We start from the raw sequence: 19,188 nt of genomic DNA, 5'->3' as shown, positions 1-19,188 counted from the left end.
TCCTATCATATATAACATTCTATTAGTTCGCAATCACTCAAATGACAAACCTAATGTGCCGCCTCCCTCTTCCCCTCCCCTCTCAGTTTCTCACAGTCACACTTCACTCCCATTTGAACTCTAACACTCTCCCCCTTTGCTGAGCCATTGCTGTCCATCAGCTATCATCACCGCCTCGGCAGTGGTTCTATCTTTCTGGTGGTAGCTATCTCTTCCAGTGTTAGGTAAAGTTTCTCAATGTTTTCTCTCACTCACTCACTCACTCTATCTGTTTATCTCTCTTGCTGTGGTGGATCAATGTTTAACTTTTGCTTTGTTGATTTCTTAGTTTTCTTTTGGCTGATTTTTAAATGTTTTTGCCTTGTCTCAACCTACAGGTGTATTTTTTACTCTACAATATTTTCTCTTGTTGACTTGCTGTGTCCCTTTCTCTCTATCTTACTTTGCAGGTTTGTTTCTGTCTGGCCCTCTCCTTATTGTTTTTACTATTGTTGTTTAGTCATTAATGTTATTTGCCTTTAAGGAGATACATTATACTAATAATTGTAATATTAGTGTGATATATTTTTTTTTACTCAATTTAATAATAATTGTAATAAAAAAAATTGTCCAACCCATGGGTTCAACCTAACCTAACCCAACCCATGTGGGTTAGGTTGGGTTGGACTTATGTGATGGGTTGGGTTGGGTTGGGTTGAATTTTTTTAACTCGTCATGGTGGCTTGGGTAAAAAAATCCCCTCAACCTGACCCAAGCCGACTCATGCACACCCCTAGTTTCAAAAGTTAAAAAAAAAGAGTAATGTTACAGACACAAACTATTTTACTACATTTTTACAAACCGCCGATATGACAAATTCTTACTAGTTCTAATATGGGCCCATTACTAATATCACATTTTTACTTACAATAACCATTTGGAAAATGCTAAAACCACATCATCAGTTTGTAAAAATGTTGTAAAATAGTTTGTATCTTTAGCATTACTAAAAAAAAATCAAACTTTGAGAGGGTGTTTGGTTATTGATTTCAAAACATATTGTTTAGTGTTTAAACACTAAACAATATTGTTCAAAAACAAAAAAAATATGTTTGGCCATTGATTTCAAAAAGTATTGTTTAAAAAATATTGCTCAAAACATATGTTTCAAACAATAGTTTTTGAAATCAGGTTGGGAGTGATTTTGAACAACAAAAAACATTGCTGAGTGGCATTTTCGTAATTAAGGTGAACAGTACCGGTCAGCTTTTTCACACACAGTGAACAGTCCGGTCAGCTTTTAAACAATATTTTATATTTTTTTTGTACTTTGCTGATTTAAAAAATATTTATTTTGTACTTTATTCAGCTTTTTTTTACCATCTAACACACACATACCAAACACATATTTTATGTTTTTGAACACTGAAACATGTTATTTAAACCATGATACCAAACACATTTTTTTTGTTTTATAAACACTAAAAACATATATTTCAATAACACTTTTTAAACTACAATTTTCACATCTTTTTAAACAATAATTTTTGAACTCTATAACCAAACGGGCCCTGAGGCTTCAAATGACAATAACTTTAACTCTATAATTTTAAAAGTAAAAATGGCAATAAATTTAACTCTATAATTTTAAAAGTGAAAACAACAAGAGGTTTCAAATGGCAATAACTTTTAACTCTATAATTTCAAAAGTAAAAAACTAATAAACATTGATATTTTAAAAAGTTGAGGAATCAAAAAATGTAGAGAAATATAAAATGGTAGGAAAAAAAAAAAAACATATTAATGAAGGAAGTAATAAAGAATATGATTTTAGATAAAGAAAATTAAAAGATAAGATAAAAAAATTCCTATTAAGGGTCTGTTTGGGATATGCTTATTTTGCTGAAACTGAATTTTTTTTTTTTTTTTTTTTTTTGAAAGTATTGTTGATGAAGGTAAAAGTTAGCTGAAATAGTATAGTAGGACCTATGAACAGTACCAAAAAGTGTAATAAGGCTCATGAATAATAGAAAAAATAAGCTGAATAGTAAAATAAGTTGACAAAATTAATCATGTCAAACAGAAGCTAAATATAGAAAAGCAAGATAATTTTCAAAAAAATATTTTTTTAAATGATTTACTTTTTTTATTAATATCAAAACAAACTGAACAATAGTAAAAAATTATAAATTTGTGAAGTAATAACAAGTTAATCAAGTTTAATCAACAAGAAAAATAATCAAATTTTAATATATAATCTCGGTTTGTATCCTATAAAAAAATTGGTTGAGAATTATGACAACCAAGTAACCAACCTCATATTTAAGTTTTTCTTTATTTTTTCCTCTGAATCGACTTCAATTGCTTTGTACGTAACGTTCTGTCTGACATTTTTTTTTTTTTTAAAGTCAGCATCTACTCCAGTACCCAATGGATTTTCTCCACGTGGCATAATGTGAGTAAACATAAAGTTACAGATCTAACGGCTCACATAAACTCCCAAGATCCGGTTCTACTAAATCCTAGAGTACTAGAAAGTGAAAAACTTAGAGACATCCTCGGAGCTGAGAAACCTGAAGACATGGCCTCCACAACAAAGTTGGTTTCAGTTGCTCTTTTGTGGGTACTAATTTTGTTCGGAACCCTTGCAATCATTCAGGTAGTTTTTAAATTCAATAATATTTCTGGGATATGAAAGTTGGGTATTCGTTTTTTGTTTCCAAAAAATTGTCTTTCATTTTTTGTTTGTTTTGTTTTGTTTTGGGATCAATTTCAGAATAGAATAAGCGATGCTGTAGTCTCATCTGAGCAAAGTATCATAAAACATCAGGTACATGGGGTTGGAATTATTTTTCATAGGGAATATATTTTGATTTTAAAACAAACAAAGTAAATCAATTAGTTTCCTTTAAGATATGCATTTGATTTGAGTGAGCCTGTGTTTTATGTTGTGTACCAGGATAATAAGTTGGTGGAGGATCTGGAAGAAGTGACCAATAAAGTTTACTTTGATATTGAAATTGATGGAAAACATATCGGTATGCTCCATTGCTCTGTGTGTGTGTTTGACCATGGTTATGCTTTATTTATATGTTCTGTAGTGTAGATCCCACTTATACAAACACACACAAAATGGGGTATTCATAATCAGTAGCAATAATTTTTTTTTTCATTACTACAGATTTGAAATTGCAAATTGTATTCGAATTTGCACAACTATTTATGTAAATCTTTAGCCTTTTGAATTGAGATTCTATATGGATTGGGTTGATGCTATGTGATATGTCTATTATGCATGTATGATGCACTAATATAGTCAGATTTGATTCTTTGGTGAAGTGGCAATGGTTCGGCATTGTTAGAGATTTTATTTTCTTGAACAAAAACTTGTCTTCACAAAAATCCCCCTCCATGAAAATCATGACTCATTCTTGGTAATAACATATGTTTTGATAATGAAGTAGAAATGTTGTAATCCATGTGCAATTTGTGAAGCTTCTAAAGAGGTTTTGTTGCTGCATTGCTGTATTTTGCTGCTTTGGGAATCATTTAGACGTGTATTCAAAAAGGTTGTTTTGCATTTTGATGTGAAAATGTTAACATCATTTTTTATATTATTGCTGCCATGACCATGATTTTTCATGTGGTGATTAGTATTTTAACATATAAGTAGTTGCTAAGTTTGAATGGACTAAACATTGATATGGCAGCCAGTGTTTGAACTTGGCTTCAATTTTTCTTAAGGATTCCCTTCTTTACTTTTCCTTTCTCTGGTTTTATTCTGCTGTGAAATTGAATTTTTTGTTTCTTGCTGTCATGAAGTGTTTGATCTGTTCCGATGGGCATTTTCTTGTGTTTTTCATGACAGTGGGAAGGCACACTTTAGTGCCATAGAGCAGAATCTGTACAAATAAAACAGGGACGTGTCTCGATAAAGATAACACCAATCCATAAAACCTAAAATTTTTATCTTCCACATGAATGCACACACACATACTATATAATTATATGGATTGATGTGCTTATAAGAAATGTCATGTAAAACAAAGTGGACATTTTTGAAATGCCATGTCAAACACTATTCTATGGGTTTGATAAAGAGTAAATTGTTAATTGGTTGCTTGAATCTGATTTCAACATTCTTATTCATATGGCAAGGATGTTATTGAAATATGTTTTTAAAATAACCTTTTTTTTTCCCTTTTAGGTCGCATAGTCATGGGCCTCTTTGGTAACACAGTTCCTAAAACTGTAGGTATGGTTCATAAGTACATTGGAAGCCACTGCCTTATACATGTCTCAACTTTAGAAATCTCACTGTTATAAGAAGTAACTGACTTCCAAAATTTTTTCTTTGCAGGAAACTTTCGAGCTCTTTGCACGGGTAGCCAAGTAACTTTTGCTCCCTTATATCTTAAAATCACATGAAAGCTACTTCTATATTAACGACTGCTTTCTCTCTTCGCTCAGTCTTTTTATGATCTTACAGGATTTTGCTTCTATGGCCAATAGGCTTTTGTGACTTTTATGTTTCAAGTTTAATATGCCCTCTTATATCAGGGGAGAAAGGAACTGGGAAGAGTGGGAAGCCTCTTCACTACAAAGGGAGCACATTCCATAGAATTATTCCTAGCTTTATGATCCAGGGTGGTGATTTTACTCGTGGTGATGGTCGAGGTGGAGAGTCAATCTATGGTATGAAGTTTGCCGATGAGAACTTTAAACTAAAGCACACTGGGCCAGGCAAGCTAAAATCCTCCATACAATTGTTTCTTCCCTTCAAAATTTCTTTCTAAATGTTTATACAATTGATTCTTAAATATACTGAAAAGTGTAAGTTGCAGAAGGTGTTAATTTATCTAGAATTTTTACTAACAGGAAATTTGTCAATGGCAAATGGTGGGCCAGACACCAATGGATCGCAATTCTTCATTACAACTGTCAAGACTGACTGGTAATTATCTTTTTTGGGAGCATCTATTGCATACTTTTAGAATAGCATTATAAGAGTTCCCAGATTTTTCATTCCCAACAAAGTTGGAAATGGCTAATACAGCATTTATGGTTACCCATTTGAAGAGTATTCTGTACAAGACATTGATGTCCATAAAATAGCAGTTAGTGTGCATTTGGATGAACTAATTTTCACCAGCTTATTTCATTGCAAAAGTACAGTTGCTCCTTCAAAAATGACGCCTTAAACAAAGTTGTGGACTATTTAGCAAACATTTATGATTACTTGTACTTTTTTTCCTCATATGCTGCTTTTGGTTTTCTTTAAAGGTTGGATGGACGCCATGTTGTCTTTGGCAAGGTGCTTTCTGGGATGGATGTTGTCTACAAGATTGAGGCAGAAGGAAAACAAAGTGGTGTGCCCAAAACCAAGGTTGTCATTTCAGACAGTGGTGAACTTACTATGTGAATTCCCTGCATCTTATGTTTTCTATAAACGCTAAAGGTTAAGAGTGGTGCTCACTGCTCAGTGCTCTCTCTCAATACAATCTTGAGTAGACTTATAGGTATATGTTACAAATTACTATTATTTGTTAATTTAAAGCAATTATAATCACATTTATCTTTCTCTATGTTTTTTTTTTTTTTTTTTTTTTTTAATTAAGTTTTTTTAGCGGTTACCGCCCTGGTTCTATTGCAAACTAAATATTTTTCTTTATAACTAATTTACCATATTGTCCGTGTTTTATTGATAATATGTTTCTGTTGAGAAAATGGTTATCTCTATTTTAGAAGATTTTTTTAGCCATGGGCTGATATGCTATTTAAAACAAATATATAAAATTAATAATTAATTATGATTGGAATGCCGAAGAAGATTACATTTAAACGATCTCAATTAGTCAGTTGAAAATTCAGAGCTGCTTTATATATTTTTGGGACTAAGGTTTTGTATTAGTTGTTATGTTTTTTCCCTTGGAATTTAACAAGTTGATCAACTTTAGTTTTGATGTATTTGAGTTGATGGGGCATTGTCACCAACTTCTCATTGACAAAAAGTTAACAATGGAGAGTGTTGGCCTTTCTTATTCGCAGAGATTGAAGTTCACCCCATAATGGCATAAAAAAACACCAAGCTTATATACTTCTATTGCTTTACAAAGGTTTGAATAAAAACAAAGTTGATTTTTAAACAATTTAAATTGTTCCATGGTGTTTATAATAAGCAACCAGGACGTAGGCCTTTTCTTAATAAAATGAGCTAAAAAGAAATCTGCAAGAAGCAACCCGATTAAAATGAGTTAAACAACCAATCAAGCTGCATATTTTAAGTGTTCCTTTAAAATTTGCATCATATTCCTAAGATAAAGTCGAAATTTTTGATACAAGAGAACTATCATTTTATTGAAGGAATAAGAGATATATTAAACAAGAAAACCAACATACAATGTCTCAAGCACCGTCTGCAGACTCACACTTCAAAAAGATCCTCTAGACCAGAGCAACAAATACAAAACCAGTCGAACATATGATTGCCTCCAAGCTGTTTCCAAAGAACAAGGAAGAACTCTAGAAGATCCAAATTTGCCATATATATGCCTTGTGAAATGGTGCAAATCATTGGACAGAAGACACAAGTTATGCCAGCAAATGCTAGAGCAATAACGTAAATGCTCTTTATATATATATATATATATATATATAGGTCATGTTAGCGAGTGCCCTGATATATATATATATATATATATATATGGGTCATGCTAACAAGTGCCCTAACGAGTGCACTTAGGGCATTCGTTAACAATCTATTTTAGAAAAATTTTGACATCACTTTTATGGGAAATGAAAAAAGCTATCAAAACATTAAATTTTTTTTTTCTTTTCCCATAAAAAAGCTAAGGGCAATCGTTAGCATTTCCCTATATATATATATATATATTTTTTTTTTTCCCCCCCCTTATGTAAACTAATTGCTGTTGAAAACATTGCGGTTTAATTAACTACTAAACAGTGATGAACATACTTTTTTTTTTTTAAACAAGATATAATTTTTACTCTAGCCTAATTTAAGTGTATATATGTGTAAAATTTCCTCCTGAAGACTTAAACTCGGCTCTTGCCCCCCACACTCCACAAATATTTATACTTGTGAAATTGGTGCAGTGGTGTTATGAACATACATTAAACGGTGTTGAGTTTTGACAGTTTACCAGGGAAATATCTACCATCTAAAAATATTTCTATTTTTGGGTGTGTGTTATGTCCTTAATGAGTGGTGCATTTAATGCTTTATTAAAACATGTTTTTATAGATTTTTCAAAAAATAGATTCAAACTATACGCATATATCCAAAATAAAGTACACAACTATAATGAATTTTGTGTAAGCTAATAAGTCATTAGCGCATGTATTTTATTTTATGAAAAATGTGCATTGCAATTCATAATTGAACATTTATTATTCTTTAAACTGTGCCCTCACTCATTAACATGACCTATCTTTGATTATTAAACTTAGAAAACAAACCCCGTACAAATCCCAACAGACAAGTTGGATGGATTAAAGCCTCACTTAATACAAGACAAGCTCTCAAGGAATTTCCACCAAAAGTGAGATCAGAGAATCAGCAATTTCCACCAAATTGCTTCCAGCATTCTTTTTGCCAGGAAGTAATTCTCCCATCACCAAAATAATCAAAACCAAAATTCTCCCACATGTTTACTATGAGCTCACAAGCTTCATGTCATAGAATTCACTGCCAGTGACAGAAAAAGCAGCACAAATTGCAATCGCATATTTTCGTGCATGATATCAAACAAAGAATATGTGGCAAAGAATGGAACTTGCTCGAGCTTAATTTGTAACCTCAACAGAGAAAAAGGCCATGTCGGACTGATAAAACTAAGGCGGTTGGTTCAGAACATCTATTAAGGTAGAGTGAGAACAGGGCAAAAAGGAAAATCATGTTTAGACATTTCAATCCTCCTAGCCTTTAATATCCTCATTATGCCAATCTAATGTGATCAGACCATTGCTGAGAACATGGTGAAAGTGAAAGCCAAACAGCTACACATATTTTACAAAATGCATTACAATCAAGTTTTCTGCATGACATCATCCAACTTGTAGGTGCTAATAGACCAGCTTTAAAAGCAAGGCACCCCAACCTTCAACATCACACAAAAGAAACAGAACTTCCTTATGTAATTTCCATTTCGTACAAATTAATTCCTACAAAATATATAATCTCCAATCATGGCAAGCAAAAGGATTAACCGCTAAATACATTCTGAGAGTGAAAATTATTTGCTACATCAATAACCAGCTTAAGAAAGTAAGTAGACTGCAGAGCGGGTATCACTATCAGGGCAGTGCTCCAAAGCAAGTGGGGTTGCCAACAACAATCTTGCATCACATCATTGCATAATGAAGACACTTCATGATTGTGCTCACCGTAGCATTTAACAAAACTCTAATTCTCAACTACTTGTGCTAAGCCACAGAAATCCTTTATCATCCACAAGAAAGATCTCAATCAACAACAAAGCCATTTGAAGTGACATTGTATCTTTTGCTTTGTTGAACACATCACATCTTTTTAATGTAGCTAGTTACTGTGATATCAAAACCAAAACCATGCAACCCACATCCCAACAAAATTAATTATCCACCACAAAGAGCATAGGCAAGAAATATGAGCAAATAGATTATAAATACCTCATAAGGTTGATGGATTGAACGTGTAAGTAGGTGGTCCCACTGTAATCCTCCTCGTAAAACAAAACACAACACTGAATAAGCATCATAGATCTTTGCCAAGACCAGCAGAAAAGGGGGAATACCCATAAAGATTAGAGCAAATATTGAAACGCATGGCATTAAACTCGATCCCCAACTTATTTCTATCCTAGGATACCGGCCGACATAACATCAGTCATAACACAAATAATTAACAGGCGACTACCAATTAGGACTAGAAAGATCAATTCAAATATTAGATACAGCATTCAATGTACTCATGAGGTTGACCAGTTCAAGCCTTGTTATTCTCTTCGTACATATCTCAAGCCCCCAAACCTTCTATGTTGACAACCACATTCCAAATCAACACAACATGTTACAACCCAAGGAATTGCAGCAATTGCTCAATAGACACATCTGCATTCTACCCCAAAGATTAAATCCCAATTGAAGCTCCTTATAATCGCTAACATAACCCAAATCCACACAATCCAGGGTATTCCAAATCATCAAATCAGAATAAAAAAGAACAAGTAGTCATGAAAAGCGTCACAAGTAGAACTTCCAGCCTTCTAAAAAAGCTCGCAAAGTCACCACCTTGGATTTTTTTTTCTTTTTCCCCAATCAATCATCCTAATAACACCGTATCATATATTCAACTCCATCACTCTAAACATCATAAGCTCATACCATATTTACACATCTAAGATAAGACATTGTTCGCAAAACTTCCCGTAATCCCATTCCTTCTTTCCCTAAATTAACAAACCTTAAACTTTCACAGACCACAAGCTTCTTAGGACTACATACATACCCTTAATCCCACGAACCAATTACTCCTCGTGTTTGTATCTCTCTAAGTATTTAATCCACCATAGGTTCAGAAACCAAGCCTAAGCTAAGTTCATCATAACCAAATCAAACATAAAAAATCAATACACAAACAGCAATAAGCATACAAAGAAAATAAGTACTAGTACATTATTAACTCTGTTACTTAAAATAACACAAACAAGACACCCAGAGAAAACAAATTCACCTTGTTCTAAATAGACTCAGTACTCTATTGAACTGAACAAACACTTAATAATAATAAAGACGGACTAATCATGGACAATATATTAAAAAAAATAAAGGGAAAATTAATATATTTTTTTTCATGCCTCGGGCCCGGGGGGACTCTCCGACTTGTCGCTGCCGTCGCTCTTGTTAGTGCGTTGATCATGGAACTTAGAGGAGAAATCGGAGGAGAGATTGGAGTAAAGCGAAACGACCTTAGAGATGTTGCCGTTTATCTCTTGGATGAGAGCCACGTTCTTGACCATGTTGTCTGGGATTCTCGACTGGTGATTCTCGTTCACTTGTTGGATCAGAACTCGGTTCCGGTCCAACACGGTCTGTACCTGTCGGAAATTATGGTTCAAGCTGTTCCAAACCTCGGCGTCCCCGCGCTCCTCGGCGACGGTTTTGGTCAGGTTTTGGTGGTGGTGGTGGTGGCGGTGGTGGTTGGAGGAGGGGTTGGACATGGTGGACTCGGTGGTTGTCGTCGCGGTGGAGGAGCAGTAATCGGGTGTGGTCATGTGCAGCTGGTTTTACTTTTAGACATTTTTTGGTTTCTGACTTCTGGGACTTTGAGGTCGGTTTTTGTTAACTACGCGATTTAAATAGAGCATGTAAATCTAGGATTGGAGCTAATAAGAACGTTTTGTTTTCATTTTTGGGTGGTGTTTGAAGAAGACGCGCTTCATGTAAGAGTAGGATAGTGTTTAGCCTGATAAATATCTTATGGCATACGTGTATTGGAGGAGAAAAAGGGCAAAAGTGAAATTGACTTTGCCACGGAGGCACTTTTCCTTGTCCGTATCAGAAAAAATATCTTCAGTAAATATCTTCCGACCAAAATATGTAAACAAAACAAAAACAGGAATTGGGGTGGTGGTTCGGGACAGTTCTGGTAATGTCATGGGAGCGTTGAGTCAAAAAATTTCTAGACCCCAATCCGTGGAGCATGCTGAAGCCCTTGCCGCCTATAGAGCTGTGATCTTGGTGAAAGAATTACTGCTCACTCAAGCATGTTTTGAAGGTGATTGTCAACGGGTGATTCAAGCCATCAATGCAGGTGGTCCCAATCGTACACTGTTTGGACATATTATTGAAGAGATTTGCAATTTCAGCTCATCTTTAGTAAGTTGTTCCTTTGTTCATATTCGTAGAGAGGGTAATAAATTGGCACATGCCCTAGTTAGAAGAGCAGTTTTATGTGCAGACACTGATGTATGGGTAGAAGAGCTACCCAATGACTTGGATGATGTATTTCGCTTTGATTTAGTTCAATAAATTTACTTACTTCTTTCTCAAAAACAAAAACAGGAAAAGCGGAAAAACCCATAGTTAAATTCGGATCATTCAATGAACCGAACTGAAAAGTTTAAGACTTTTGAAGTTAGATTAGGGTGAAACCGAAGTTAAATTGTGATAATATTTTAATTAACTTAATAATTATTTAAAATATAAACAAATATATTAATTTAATTAAGTAGAAAAATGAATTAAAATAGCCCAAATAAATATAAAGATCTAATTCTCAAATGTCTTTTTTATATTATAACTTTTATAAGACAAATAAAAAATATTAAATCTTAAGCAAAAATAAATATTTTTTTGATAAAACTCAATATTGTACTCTTTTAATTTTTTATGAAAGCTTATGTCTAGATTATCTCAAGTTATACTTAAAGCCCATTTGACAATCCAATAAATTGTTTAATGTCAAAGCCTATTTGAATATTTAATTATTTATGAAAATTTTTAAAATAAAAAATAAATAAAAACTAGAGGAGTAACCGGATAAAGCATTAAAAAATAGATTAAAAAAAGAACAAAGCCCAATAAAATTTTGAAGAGTAGTTGACAGCTGACACTTGACAGCATGTATTTAGTTAAATTTTAAAAATAAAAAATAAACAAAAGTTAGAAGAGTGGCCAGAAAAACATTAAAAAATTGATTAAACCAAATAAAATTTAAAAAAGTATGGTTGACAGCATGTATTTAGTGGGTGACAGAGTGCAAGTTGTCAATCATGTCTATCATCTTCAAAGAGACCAGAAGACTCTAGAGCTCAAAGGAAAAACGCAGGGAGGTAGAAAACTGAAGAAACAACAAACGAAAATAACGCAGAGAAAAGAGAAAATGCAGAAACAGCAGGCAAAAAACGCAAAGAGAGAAGGCGAGCTATACTGAAAAGAAGAATAAGAACAAATAGTGGTGCGATCTCAATGTTTGAGGTTGAAGCTTCATCAATGGCTGAGCCTGTATACCCGTTTGGATACGGCTTATTTTCTAAAACTGGAATTGAAAACATACAGGGAAAATAATTTTTAAATATGTAAATAGTGATATGGGACTTATTTTTAATGTAATTTGTAGGACCTGTGAACAGTATACAGGTGCCCTGGTCACAGTGAAAAAGTTAAATGTTGCGGTTGAAAAAAAAAAAGAATAAAGAACGAAACATGAAAGAACAAACCAGACGCAGCTTTCAGCCCAATCCAAATGGGCACTGTAGGTACAAAAAAAAACCTCTAAATCAACTGAACCTATGAAAACCATGATTACCATCCATGGTTTTCAAACCCGTGAGGTTGAATTGTGGTTCGCATGGTTCACTGAGTTTTTCATATATGTCGGTTTTTGAGGTTTAAAGAATCATTTTGGTGAACGGTTTTTGGTTAACCTGATTGGACCTTACAGTCCGGTCCAAGTTTCACAACCTTGGGAAAACCTTCGTTTGACTCATGAAATAATCCTCAACCAGAGTGGATTTTTTGAATATATATATATATATAAACAAATTTAAGAATTCCATTATTCCATTCTCTTTTTCTTTTTTTTTGGCGGAAACGAAGAAATTTGACAGTGAAGAATAATTGGATTCCCCACTATGCACAGTATTATCTCTCCCCTTTTTTGTTCTTTTTCTTTTTCTGTTTCTTTCCAAAAAAAAAAAAAAAATACACAAAAACTAAACTAAATAAGGTTTTGAAAATACCTTGCATCATGCAAAGCTATCGCACACTACAGTACAGACCTTAGTAGCCATAAAATTGAAGAATTATGCTAGGTATATAACTTTTGGTACAATTTTGTGCCATAACTCGCCATGTGGTGAGCACTCATAAATTGTGGACAACTTTTTGTTTATAAGGACCCGTTTGATAAAGGAGTTTGAATAATATTGTTTGTATATTTTTGAAATATGTGGGTGAAAAAATATGTGGAAATGTGTTAAATGTTATTTAAAAACTGAAAACATGTATTTAAGATGCTTTACCAAACGGGCTAAGTGTTTATAAACAGTGCAATGCAGGCTTATTTTCCACCCGAGAAACTAGCAAATTGCTGGATTCAAATATAAAACATTATATAATTTATATTGTAATGCCTCAAAGGATTTGGGTCGTGACATGTATACCTCTTGTATCAAGATGGAGCCCAAAACTTCAGTGCACATACACATAGATTGACATATAAATAGATTATAACTAGGAGTTGCCACATATAGCAAGCCACAAATTATATGAAGTTAATAGTAACCCTGCATTACGACGAGATGATTAAGCGGTTATTATTCTCAATTTAGAGAAACATAATGGAGATTCATGCAGTTGATTTTTGGTTAATATATGACAAATAGCATCAATTATTAAAGTAAGATGTAATTGCAAGAATCAAACACTGATGTCTGCTAGAAGCCTCTAAAGAAACTGTCATTGCAAAGAGAGTAAGTATCATTGCTATATTTCCCTTCTAAAATTCCCAACAGATTCAATTTGTAAAGTTTGAGCTGTTATTACTGATCCAAAGCCAAGCCATTTAAGTTAACCTAATCAAAAAGGTTAATTCTAATGGATGATAGCGTTTTAGCTGTCATATGATCAAATTTCGGAAGTACCATACAGTGGCAATTCTTCACTAAAATTAATCAATCATTAAAGTTAAGAAAGCTACAAGAATGAATGGAATGGAGCACTCAGGCAAAACATAACTAGCAGTCTCAGGTACAAACAAGAGCCAAAGGAGATCAAATACATTTCCAAGATCTAAAATTCCCATAGTAACAGATACATAGTTATTTTCCACTTTTGATTAGAACTATCAAATTGTCTGAACAATTCTTCAGGCCCTTTGGTTAATCAATGAAGTATTGCTTAACTGTTTATGATTGTTTTTATGAAGCTTAGATCAGAAATTAAGACCTAAAACGAAACTTGATAGATTGAGGTCTCTATCTGAATCAATATTTAGTATCTAACATTATCTCCCTTTTTTGTAAACAGACATTTTGCACCAATCTCATACACTTACAGACAAGACCCTCTTTGTGATGGAGATTAATCATAAAGTGAGAGATAGCAGCTACTCGGTTGATTTTCTCTTCCTTCCAAGAATGGAAGCTTTCTGAAACCTGGGGCCACCCATCCGCCACTTCTTAAATGCTGCCATAGAGGATTGAGCTGCCTCATACACTAAACATGCATCACCAATAGACAACCAAAGTAAATTCACAGAATGAGGATATAAGGATGGAAGTTACGCTTAAATATGTAACAATGAATCTCACAATTGGTTTCTTCTTTTGTCAAAATTGTCAAGTTTTTGGAAGCTGCTGTAAATGCTGCAGTGTGTGCCTTGGTGAGGACTTCCTTGTACCTGCTCTTAAATGCAGATAAGAGCAAAGGTCCAATATTTCTAGCACCAACCCTGTTGATCAAAATGAAAAGAAACTACACATATTCTAGTGAGTCAATATAAGGAAACACACCAAGACTACACTAGATCTTTATATAAGTGTATGTAAAGAAAGATGGGTGTGCCGAGAGACTCACAGTGGTGCTATCTTGCATCCAAATTCATAAAAGTATGGACATCGAGATCTCAGATCCACACATGCAGAATCAGCCTGTATTTCCAGCCTCGTGCTGTTATCAAAATACAAACAAGTAAATTATAGATATCACAATTTCAACAAAAATCTTAAATCAGTCCACAAAACTAGCATATGTATTGGCAACATTACAATTGAGTTGATCTCACCAAAGTCCTACAAGGGCTTAGAAGTAGTCATATGATATGGTTATAGTTATAACTTGGAATCTTCACATAGTTGTTTATTAACAACGGATAAACAAAATAACTATAGAGAAGTAAGAATTTAGTGACGAGATCTCAGGGCCGAACATCAGGTTGAATTTTGGCAGCTATAGGCCAGACCTTTGCAACAAAGGGTCCAATCACTACAAGTTTAACAAGATACCGCTGGCAAAATGCTTCTCCTACAACTCAGTCCTCTCAAATTAAAATATTAAAATGCAGTAGAAATGCCACTAAGATCTACTATGACCATTACTTTTGGTTGAAGCTAGTGGGGATATTCATTGATACTGCTTGTCTCTGTTGTAACTCATGAGCAAGCCAGAATGGAAGCTCTACCTTGGAACCCACTTCAACCTGAAAAAAACACCCAACAAAGTATCAGAAACAGTAATTGACCATCCACTCTGACTCAACGCCAGTTTGTATGAAACTTACACAGTCTGTTTCAGAACTGGGATCAATTCCCACCCCAGATGCTGCCTTTTGGAATATAACTGCAACAATCTGTAAGCAAGAGCAGAACACGTAAAATAGTTAGATTGGGAATTTGGAAGCAAAACTACGCAGCATAGGATGACGTGAGTTTCAACCTCTTCATCTGTAATAATATCATCAATGTCATAATATTTTGCCATCCTTGACACCTCTGCTTGCTGCTCTTACAGTGTCTCTTCACTCATTAAAAGAAAGATTAATGAGGACCCAATTGCTGTTTTTTGAGCTCAGAATCATATAGCTACTGCCAAAACCTTTTTTCACTGAATCTGTAAAAAACTGCAAAGGTGAAAAATTGCCAACATTATAACCAGGGGAAAAAAAAAAAAAATCAAAATTAACATGTATGCTGCAATCAAAATAGAAAATCATTAAAAGGAGTCATGAATAATTAACAAATTTACGACAAAAATCACAACCCAATTTCACTTTCAAGTTGATTCAATTTTCTAGCATTGCGAAATTCATAGAATACCCAAATCCACAAAAAAGACTATGATTTGAATTCCGAAACAGGTTTTGGCATGGATCTAAAAGACATGGGATTCACCAAATTTTGATCAATCACATACACAAGGATTTGAAATTTTAACAAAATTACAAAATTCTTAAGCGAGGGCGAGTTCTCACACTGTGTATGAGGCATTTCAGCAAGCACTTTCCACGCAAGAAATATCAAAGAAAACATATACACACAAATGACAAAGTTGAAATATAAAAGCACAGCTAAAATAGATCTCAGCTTCAAGCAAGCAAATCCAGCATAGAATCATCAAATTGTTGATTAGCATAAAACGGAAAAATACATAATTATAAATTCATAACAAAACCATGAATTTTTTATATTTGAAGTGTTAGAAAGAAACCCTAAAATACCAAAATTAAGGAGATCCGTAAGGTAGAGATTGAAAAGAAAAAAGAGAGAGAAAAATGTTGATTGAAGAAGAAATTAGAAAAGTTTATGCAGAGAATTACCAGAGATCTTGTTCCTTTTTTGGATTCACTGTGTGTCTGAGAGAGAGAATAAAAGGGAGGGAAACTCAAAAAATAAAATATAAACATGAAACGCGGGGAGGGGCGTTTGTTTATAAATTGAAATTGTGACATTATTGGTGCCTTTTGTCTTAAGTGGTATTTCCTATTTAACTAAATTCTATATTTTACCAAATGTTTGGGGATGTTTTTATTTTGGTCCCCTAAAATTGAACTTTTTTTAAATTTTTGTCTCATTTTCAAAACGGTCTACTCTAGGATTTTTTTTTTCTTTTTTTCTTTTTGTACATCAAAATATTAAATATTGGGATGTGGGGATTTGTATCATAGATGTTTTAGTTTGATAGATTTTTAAGACTAATATGTTTGTTAAAGTGCAAACAAAAGGATTTTTTTTTTTTTTTCATTTCTCTTTTAATGGCTCATGGAGATAGTCGAAAGGTTTATTTTTAAAAAAGGAATCAAACTTAGTAGACTAAAATTAAAAAGGGTAAGAAAACAACTCCAAACTTTAAGGTTTTTACAAATTATTCTATCCAATTAGGTAGAAATAATATCTATTTTTTTTAATGAATGTAGAAATAATACCTCATGTATCTTTTGATGATTTAATTTTTGGTTTTATTTTATTTATCTTGTTTATGCCAAGTGTATGACCCCACTCATCCAAGTCCATTTGGGTCTTGGGCCATGGATCAATAGTATGGCCTAAGGGCCTAACCTCCTTCTGCTCGGGATCCCGGCCCAAGCCCACAAAAGCTAAGAGCCTAAGTTGGGTGTCGTTCAAATGCCTGAGAAGTAGATAGCCGATTCCAGCTCGCATATTGCTCGAAAAGTCGTCCCTGAACGATATGCAAATGTTCGGTTACACTGCCCTGTGTGTGCCCAGCAGTGCCTTAGAAAACTTCGCCGCCAAGCACATTTGCTGTAGTGGGAACCATTTCCAAAGCCACTCACACCTAAACATCCACTTACAATTAACGACATTAGACCTCTCATTGCACTATTTTAAAAGTAATGATAATCCCCCCACTAATAATTGGCTATAAATAGGAGAAACTAAAGAATGGAAGGGGGATGGAATTTTGGGAAGAGAAAGAGAGTCTAGAAAAAGAAGCACAGAGAGAAAGAGAAAAGCGATTTCATTGAGTCTCAAAATCTAGAACGACCTAAAGTAGGATACCCAAACCCACCATACAAATAAGTTGTGAGCCCAGTTGAGGTTCAGTCCAATAACCTCATCTTTGGCGCGCACAATTGGCGCCCACCGTGGGGCTATCCTACAACGCTGTGGTTCTAAAGGGACTCGAGCTTGGGGAAAATGTCTGAAAGGCATCCGGGAAGTCACGCGGAAAGTGGATCCGTAGGATCTTCTTGGGGATCCAGCTGGTGAGAGCGCAGACAAAAGGAATGAGAAGATAAGGAGCACGGTCAACAAGAAGAAATGTTCGACATGGGAGAAGGATCGTACCAGACCCAACGGATAGTCTTTGGTGCTATAGGACATAGGCAGAGGGAGGAGAGAGATGAAGAGCTTGAGCAACTGTGCAGACTAGTCAGGGGCTTGGAGCTTGAGGTAAGGGGCAGGCGTCGGAGAAGAGTCAGAGATGACCAAGAAAGGGAGGCCGACAATGGGAGAAATAGATATGGGGCGGGGTCTAATCAGTCCATATTTCGGCAACGGCGAAGTCGTTCACATTCTCGGGAATCCTATCAGTACTGAGACCGTTCGCATTCATGGGGTTCCCGACGACATCGGAACTGATCACTCTCCTAAGGGTCAGGGCAACACCGAGATTGCTCACATTCTCAGGAGAATCAAGTCAGGAATTCAGTCTCCCCAGAGGAAAGGCGGCCTCGTAATGCTGCCATGGATGCTATGAGTCGCGCTCTGCGAAAAGTAGCTCGGTCCCCGTTTTCAGATGATATCGAATAGGCCGAAATACCGAGCAGGTTTACCCGCCCACCGTTCAACTGCTACGATGGGAAAACTAACCCAATATAGCACGTCAGTCATTATATTCGGATGATGTCTCTGCATACTCATAACGATGCGCTGATGTGCAAGGTATTTCCTTCGAGTCTGGGACCAACCGCGTTGAGGTGGTTTAATGGGCTACGGAAGGGATCCATACATAGTTTTTCTGAGCTAATTTAGGAGTTCGGTGTTCGGTTTGTGACCTGCAACCGAGTACCACAGCTAGTAGATGCGCTTTTGTCCATGAAAATGAGGGTAGGGGAGACCCTTCGTAGTTATGCCAGCCGATACTGGAAATTATACAATGAGATAGGCGGGGATAATAAAAGGGTCGTAGCAAGCACTTTTAGGATGGGGTTGCCCGAGGACTCTGGACTACGGGAGTCGTTGACTAAGAAGCCTCCCGAAGGCATAAGGTAGCTTATGAGACGCATTAAGGAATATAAACGACTAGAGGATGACCGGCTGCAAAGTAAAGGCAAAGCATCGATGATAAATCGTCCCCGGCAAAGTGGTTTTTAGTTTAGATCTCGAGGGGGCTTGACGATTCAAGAACCGGCAACATAGATGAAAGAAGTAAATGTGACATTTGAGGAACCGATACACAGGATTCTTGACCGGATCAAACACGAGTCGTACTTTCAATGGCCGAACAAGATGGTAGGGGACCCATCTAGGAGGAATCAGAATTTGTACTGCACCTATCACCGGGACAAAGATCACACTATTGAATAGTGCCAAGTGTTGAAGGATCACCTCGGGCAATTGGTCAAGGCCGGGCATTTAAAGGAATTTGTGTTGGACTTGGGGGACAGAGTTGCGGGGCAAGATACTTGGAAAAGGGGGAACCCTCTTCCATCCCCTGTAGGGGTGATTGAAGTTATCCATGCTGCCC

General features: G+C 35.1%; 3 protein-coding genes across 5 annotated transcripts; 1 reads left to right on the top strand and 2 right to left on the bottom strand.

Moving 5' to 3' along the window:
• The first annotated feature begins 2,466 nt into the window (after positions 1-2,466).
• LOC126697728 (peptidyl-prolyl cis-trans isomerase CYP19-4-like) lies at positions 2,467-5,564 on the top strand. The gene is made up of 8 exons (XM_050394818.1): positions 2,467-2,638; positions 2,756-2,809; positions 2,939-3,017; positions 4,187-4,234; positions 4,340-4,363; positions 4,540-4,722; positions 4,858-4,933; positions 5,263-5,564. The coding sequence occupies exons 1-8, from the start codon at positions 2,561-2,563 to the stop codon at positions 5,399-5,401; spliced, it is 681 nt and encodes a 226-aa protein (XP_050250775.1). The 5' UTR covers positions 2,467-2,560; the 3' UTR covers positions 5,402-5,564.
• A 2,543-nt stretch (positions 5,565-8,107) lies between these two features.
• Positions 8,108-10,354, bottom strand: LOC126697727 (protein EARLY FLOWERING 4). Its single transcript, XM_050394817.1, has 3 exons — positions 9,837-10,354; positions 8,650-8,691; positions 8,108-8,546 (listed from the first exon to the last, which is right to left on the bottom strand). The coding sequence occupies exons 1-3, from the start codon at positions 10,251-10,253 to the stop codon at positions 8,544-8,546; spliced, it is 462 nt and encodes a 153-aa protein (XP_050250774.1). The 5' UTR covers positions 10,254-10,354; the 3' UTR covers positions 8,108-8,543.
• Positions 10,355-13,686: 3,332 nt separating this feature from the next.
• Positions 13,687-16,425, bottom strand: LOC126697726 (DNA replication complex GINS protein PSF3-like). Of its 3 annotated transcripts, none has more exons than XM_050394815.1 (7): positions 16,298-16,425; positions 15,418-15,601; positions 15,263-15,331; positions 15,081-15,181; positions 14,560-14,652; positions 14,295-14,434; positions 13,687-14,199 (listed from the first exon to the last, which is right to left on the bottom strand). In XM_050394815.1, the coding sequence occupies exons 2-7, from the start codon at positions 15,460-15,462 to the stop codon at positions 14,090-14,092; spliced, it is 558 nt and encodes a 185-aa protein (XP_050250772.1). In that variant the 5' UTR covers positions 15,463-15,601; positions 16,298-16,425; the 3' UTR covers positions 13,687-14,089. The 3 variants fall into 3 exon arrangements, with proteins under 3 accessions (XP_050250772.1, XP_050250773.1, XP_050250771.1); XM_050394816.1 differs by having other exon boundaries at positions 15,418-15,591; positions 16,298-16,420; XM_050394814.1 differs by lacking the exon at positions 16,298-16,425 and adding an exon at positions 16,199-16,219.
• Positions 16,426-19,188: the final 2,763 nt, after the last annotated feature.

The sequence above is a fragment of the Quercus robur genome, chromosome 8, assembly GCF_932294415.1.
Source record: "Quercus robur chromosome 8, dhQueRobu3.1, whole genome shotgun sequence".
Classification (NCBI taxonomy): Eukaryota; Viridiplantae; Streptophyta; class Magnoliopsida; order Fagales; family Fagaceae; genus Quercus; species Quercus robur.
Note: the sequence above shows the minus strand (reverse complement) of the source record. Positions and strands in the feature narration are given on the sequence as shown.